Source organism: Pseudophryne corroboree, chromosome 7 (genome assembly GCF_028390025.1).
Source record: "Pseudophryne corroboree isolate aPseCor3 chromosome 7, aPseCor3.hap2, whole genome shotgun sequence".
NCBI lineage: Eukaryota > Metazoa > Chordata > Amphibia > Anura > Myobatrachidae > Pseudophryne > Pseudophryne corroboree.
The window spans coordinates 439,399,465-439,405,464 of record NC_086450.1 but is presented as its reverse complement, the minus strand read 5'-3'; the positions used below and the strand labels follow the sequence as shown (position 1 = coordinate 439,405,464).

At 47.6% G+C, this 6,000-nt stretch overlaps 1 protein-coding gene across 2 annotated transcripts in view; it reads right to left on the bottom strand.

The window, feature by feature from the left end:
- Positions 1 to 746: 746 nt before the first annotated feature.
- The window catches only part of LOC134943839 (farnesyl pyrophosphate synthase-like), a 120,717-nt gene continuing 115,463 nt past the window's right edge, over positions 747 to 6,000 (bottom strand). For both annotated transcript variants that reach the window (XM_063932444.1, XM_063932445.1), the window contains 4 exons: positions 4,070 to 4,142; positions 3,795 to 3,872; positions 3,558 to 3,692; positions 747 to 1,799 (listed from right to left, as the gene is read on the bottom strand). In XM_063932444.1, the coding sequence (XP_063788514.1) occupies positions 1,599 to 1,799; positions 3,558 to 3,692; positions 3,795 to 3,872; positions 4,070 to 4,142 (487 nt within the window). In that variant the 3' untranslated portion in view covers positions 747 to 1,598. The remainder of the gene's footprint in view (positions 1,800 to 3,557; positions 3,693 to 3,794; positions 3,873 to 4,069; positions 4,143 to 6,000) is intronic.

Below are 6,000 nucleotides of genomic sequence, written 5' to 3'. Positions count from 1 at the left end.
CCAGTCTCGTTTTATTTTGCAGATATAGTATAAACTTTATACCAAAACAGAGAGTAATCCTGTGAAGAGTAAAAGTAAAAGAGAAAAAGAAAAGGCAGGGAGAGAGGAAGCTAGAGTATATAGCTTATTAGAGGGGAAACATTGGGTAAGTTACATATAGGGAGGCTAGAGGATGGGAACAGTTCCCTGTATTGATAAGAGAGGGGGAGACAACATAGGTGATAGAGGTATTAGCTCCATACTACATTTTATTTTGTGAGGTGTCTGAGACATCTCTCCCTTTGGATTATTACATTTATTTATGACTAGAGATCTGTGATACCCCTTTCACACCGCACAAATAACCCGGTATCAACCGGGCATATTGCCGTGTCACACGCGGTGTGAAAAAGGCATAGCCGAAATCGCGGGTCGCCTGACCTGGCAATTCAACCCGGGAATAAGGCAGTGTTATACCCAGGTTCAATACCGGGTCAGTGGCTGCGTAAACGGGCTCCCGGGTCAATGTGTCCCGGGACCCATATACTACAACAGGGACAGGCGGCGCGGAGATGATCTCATCTCCCAGCGCCGCCTCCACCTCTGCCCCCTGCCACTGGCTCCACCCCCTGCTGCTATGGCAACCCGCACGGCATATTACCGGGTCGGGGAAGCCCGCAGCAGCTGCCAATGCCGGATCCCTCCCGGGAAGGACCCCGTTTCCAATTCCCGGGTGGGATCCGGCATTGGCAGTGTGAAAGGGGTATGAATTTATTTCTTTTCTGTATGTATTTTGTTTCTTTTTATTTTGTGTTACATCATTATATTTGTTGCTCTGACTTCTGCATATTTGAGATTATGTCTGTGTATTGGTTGGTTGATCATTTCTCTACAAGTGTTGGGTACCTGATCCTTTTTTACAGTATGTCCTGTGATATTGCTCCTTTCTGATGTAACATCGTTTATTATGAAAACCAATAAAAAAATACTCAAATAAAAACAAAAAGAATAAACATTTACAGAATACTGATTTTGAAGTGGGACAAGTTCTTTTTCTCATGTATCACGTGAATCCATTAGCAGCATGAGTTAGTAGTTGGATAACGACATTCGGATAAGCATACAGAAGGAAGTCTCTATTTGAGTAAGCAGCTGTGAACCAGGATATAAATTAGCATAATGTGTTCAAAGAAAGTTTGCAGAAGAGTCTCAAACAGATAATAGGCGACCATTTATATACTATAGATTACAGGAATGCTCAGCCTGCATTCAATTTTAAATGCAATTATTTTATTCTGGCTCATTAATGCCCCCAGAATGAAGGACTAGAAGCTCCCCGGTGCAGAGATTCTCAGACAGCACGTAAGGGGTACCATCATATTATCACAAATTCGGGCAAAGTAATAAAGTAATAAGAGACAATCTGTAGGTGGCACTGAGAACATCTAATACTACTACTAGGCAGTAAGGGGAGCCCTGGTAACATTGTATGTATGGAGAGAGGGCAGGCTCTGTTCTTGTACTTGAATTTGTACAGCAAGGGAGAAGGATCAGAACACGGAGCTACATCCTGTGTGCCGGGAATCAACTTCAGGCCCGCGTATCCAGTTAGCAAACACTTATTTCTGTCTCTTGTAAATCTTGCGTGCCAGGCCCAGGAAGATCTCCTTTGGCAGCCCATTTGCATGCTGGGAGATGAGAATCTGCAGTCTCTGGTAACTCTCCTCCTCATATTGTCTGTACACAGCAGACATACCTAGATCCTCATACAGCTGCTTTACCTTCTGCACCTTGTCCACATCATCATGGCCATAGTTCTCCTGTGTGTCAAAACAACGCAATGGTTAATACCAGAGATAGTGTGCACCCCAGCTGAGGCATACCACAAGGACATGTGAAAACCAATGGCGTAGACAAAGCAGGTGCCTCTAGGATATGTATAACCAGTGATTCTTAAAGAACATGTAACTGCAGGAGGATGACGAGCTTTCAGGGAAGGTGTAACCACAGGTGGACTGCCAGGGTACGTTCAAATGTAGGAGGAAGAGCTATCAGGAAAGATGTAATCACAGAATGAGGATCTGTTGGGGAAGGTGTAACCACAGAAGGATGAGGAGCTATCGGGGAAAGGTATAAATGCAGGAGGAGGAGTTGTCAGGAAGGTGTATCAGCAGGAGAATGAGCTGTCAGGGAAGGTGTAAGTGTAGGAGAAGGAGCTGTAAGAAAAGGTGTAACCGCAGAAAGAATAGCTGTCAAGGAAGGAATAACATCAGGAGGAGGAGTTGTCAAGGAAAGTGGTTGCTCAGCAGCAGGAGCTGTGAGGGGGAGGGGTAACTGCCAAGGGGAGCAACTGGGTAAGGTGTAAGTGCAGGAGAAGCTAATGGGGAAGGTTCAACCACAGGTGGAGGAGCTGTCAGGGAAGGTGTAACTGGAGGAGAAGCTGTCAGGGAAAGTGAAAGTGCAGGAGGAGAAGAAAATGGCAATGGTGTAAACGCAGGTGGAAAATAAGTTATAGGGGAAGGGGTTAGTGCAGGAAGAGGAGCTAATGGGGAAGGTGTAACAGCTGGAGGAGGGGCTGTCGGAGGAAGGTGTACGCACAGGAGGAAAAGCTAATGGGGAAGGTGTAACAGCAGGAGGAGGAGCTGTCAGGGAAGAAGTAAGCAGAGGAGGAGGAGCTAATGGGAAAGGTGTAACTGCAGGAGGAGGAGGAGCCATCAGGGAAGGTGTAACCTCAGGAGGAGGAGGAGCTGGCAGGGAAGGTGAAACCACAGAAGAAGGAGGAGCTAACGAGGAAGGTGTAACTGCAGGAGGAGACACTGTCAAGGAAGGTGAAAGCTCAGTAGCATGGAGCTGTTGGAAAAGGTGTAACTGCAGGGGAAGCAGCTGTTGGCAATGAATAAGTGCAAGAGGAGGAGCTAAAGGGAAAGGTGTACCTGTAGGAGGGGGAAATGTCAGGGAAGGTGTAAGATTAAGAGCTGTCGGTAAGGTGTAAGTACAGAAGGAGGATCTGTCAGGGATGGTGTAAGTGGAGCTGTATGGGAAGTGTATGCACCAGAGGAGTAGCAGTTGGGACAGGTGTAAGCACAGGAGGAGGAACTGTTAGTAAAGGTATAAGTGCAGGAAGAGAAGCTGTGAGGGAAGGTGTAATGCATGAGGAGGAGGTCCTATTGGGGAAATGTAAGTATCAGGGGGGAGGAGCTGTCAGGGAAGGTGTATGCACAGGAGATAAAGGCCCTGTCAGGGAAAGAGTAAGCATAGTAGCTGTCTGGGATAGTGTAACTACAGGAGAAGGAGCTGCCAGTGAAGGTGTAAGCACAAGAGGAGGAGCTGTTGAGGAATGTGTAAGTACAGGAGGAGTAGCATTCAGGGAAGGTGTAAGTGCAGGAGATGGAGGTATCAGGGAAGGTGTAAATGCAAGAGATGGAGCTGTCAGGGAAGGAGTAATTGCAAGAGATGGAGCAGTTGAGGAAGGTGTAAGCACAGTAGCAAGAGGCCCTATCGGGGAAGGTGTAAGTGCAGGAGGAGAAGCTCTCTGGGAAGGTATATCTGGAGGCCAACTGTCCCACTATTACACTTACCTCCAGGATTTTCCTTTGCTCAGGGGTCACCCTCTTTAGTGCCTCTACCACCAGCCATGTACACTTCTTTTCCTGGATGTCAGTTCCAATCTTCCCTATGATGCTGGGGTCTCCATAACAGTCCTGGTAGTCATTCTAGCAGTAAATTGGGATATGGGGGCACAGAACATAATTTACACTGTATGATAAAGTCTGACTTTCCCAATATCACCTCACCTGTATTATCTCCTTTCTCACCTGCACCTGGTATAACTCCCCCATTTCCAGCAGGATTGTTTTGGCATTTCTGTGATCTTCTTCCTGGTCTATTTCAGCCTACAAAGGGGTACACGGATGGGTTACTCAGGTGGCATGAGAAGGGGTTATTTCGCTTGTTGTGTAGGTCACTGTAACATGCAGTTCCTGTCTCCAGAATTTTAATATGGTGGGGTATACACAGCTGCCAGCTCTTCATTCTCTTACAAGGTTGCAAAGAAACTAATAGATTATCAGCTCTGCTGCACAGAACTCACCATAAACATGGCAGCAGCTATGGGCAGGTAGAAGCAAGAGAAAGCCGTCTTGTATTTTGCAACGGATTTATACCTGCAGACAGAGGGCCAGGCATTAGTTCATACCAAACATGCATTATTGTTGAATTCATAGGCAAACGCAGAGGGGCGTCCAGTTGCCCAAAAACCTCCCTTCCCCACAGCCTCTCCAGCAGGCACTACATGCAGTATTAAGGGTGGAATGGAGCTGCTGCACATGCTCAGTGCCAGCAGTTTCTGCTCAGCCCAGGACTTAGTCGCTGCAACTGTGGGTGATGTTCTCGTCCCAATATACGTGGCAGATCGGACTTGCACAAAACTGTTCCATCCACACAGGGCTGAGATAAAAAAAAGTAAAGTTCAGCACTAAAAGGGGCCATGAGGGGGGTGAGTTTGGGTTCCGTTGCCGGCATTTACACATCGCTGCAATAGCTAGTTTCCCCCTTTGCAAGGAATAGGATTCCTCCATAATAAGCAAGTGACACCTACTGTATGTAGGGCATCTAATGCGAGAATGGACAATATACCCAAGGTTAACAAGAAAAGGTACAGATGGAGCCACACTAATTTTGCCTTATTCTCACACACGCCCAATTTATAGGCCGGCGCGCCCTTGCCTGTGATGTAGTTGCGCACTTATGTGCTTCTTACTAACCCTTACTAATTTTCACCTGTGTTCTGCCCTGGGGTAGCCGGCCTGTGCCGACATGATGGGGTCCCGGACCCCGGACCCACACCTAGGGCAATATTTACTAATATTCGTGTTTTGGCCGTTTTGAAGGGTGTTTGAACTCGAATGGTATCGGGTCCATTTTACTGCAACTTTTTGAATCCTGAATAGATCATTTACTAAGCTGCCGAGTTTTGCACAACCGTTTTTTCCGATGTCGATGTGATTCGTAATATCAGGCAGTGTTTTACGGGAGTGATGAGTAAAACACTGCCTGAAAAAACACAAGGAATCCCGGCCGGATCTGTGAGATCCGTGCAGGGCTTCATTGTGTACCTTAAAAAGTTGACTAAAGTCTTTAAAAATCTGTTAAAAATTGCGTGGGGTCCCCCCTCCTAAGCACAACCAGCCTCGGGCTCTTTGAGCCGGCCCTGGTTGAAAAAATATGGGGGGGAAAATGATAGGGGTTCCCCATATTTAATCAACCAGCACCGGGCTCTGCGCCTGGTCCTGGTTCCAAAAATACGGGGGACAAAAAGCATAGGGGTCCCCCGTATTTCTGAAACCAGCACCGGGCTCCACTAGCTGGCGAGATAATGCCACAGCCGGGGGACACTTTGATATTGGTCCCTGTGGCCGTGCCATTAAAACCCCAACTAGTCACCCCTGGCCGGGGTACCCTGGAGGAGTGGGGACCCCTTCAATCAAGGGGTCCCCCCCCCTCCAGCCACCCAAGGGCCAGGGGTGAAGCCCGAGGCTGTCCCCCCCATCCAAGGGCGGCGGATGGGGGGCTGATAGCCAAGTGTGTAATTGTGAATATTGTTTTTAGTAGCAGTACTACAAGTCCCAGCAAGCCTCCCCCGCAAGCTGGTACTTGGAGAACCACAAGTGCCAGCATGCGGTGGAAAACCGGGCCCGCTGGTACCTGTAGTACTACTACTAAAAAAATACCCCAATAAAAACAGGACACACACACCGTGACAGTACAACTTTATTACATACATGCACACCAACATACACACATACTTACCTATGTTCCTACTTCCCACGAGGCTCGGTCCTCTTCTCCATGTAGAATCCTAGGGGTACCTGTGAAAAAAATTATACTCACATAATCCAGTGAAGAATCCGGCCTTTGAATAATCCACGTACTTGGCAACAGAGCCGGCCATAGGCATAGGCAAACTAGGCAATTGCCTAGGGGCATCAGCAGCTTCTGCTGATTAAAATGATATGTGGCATG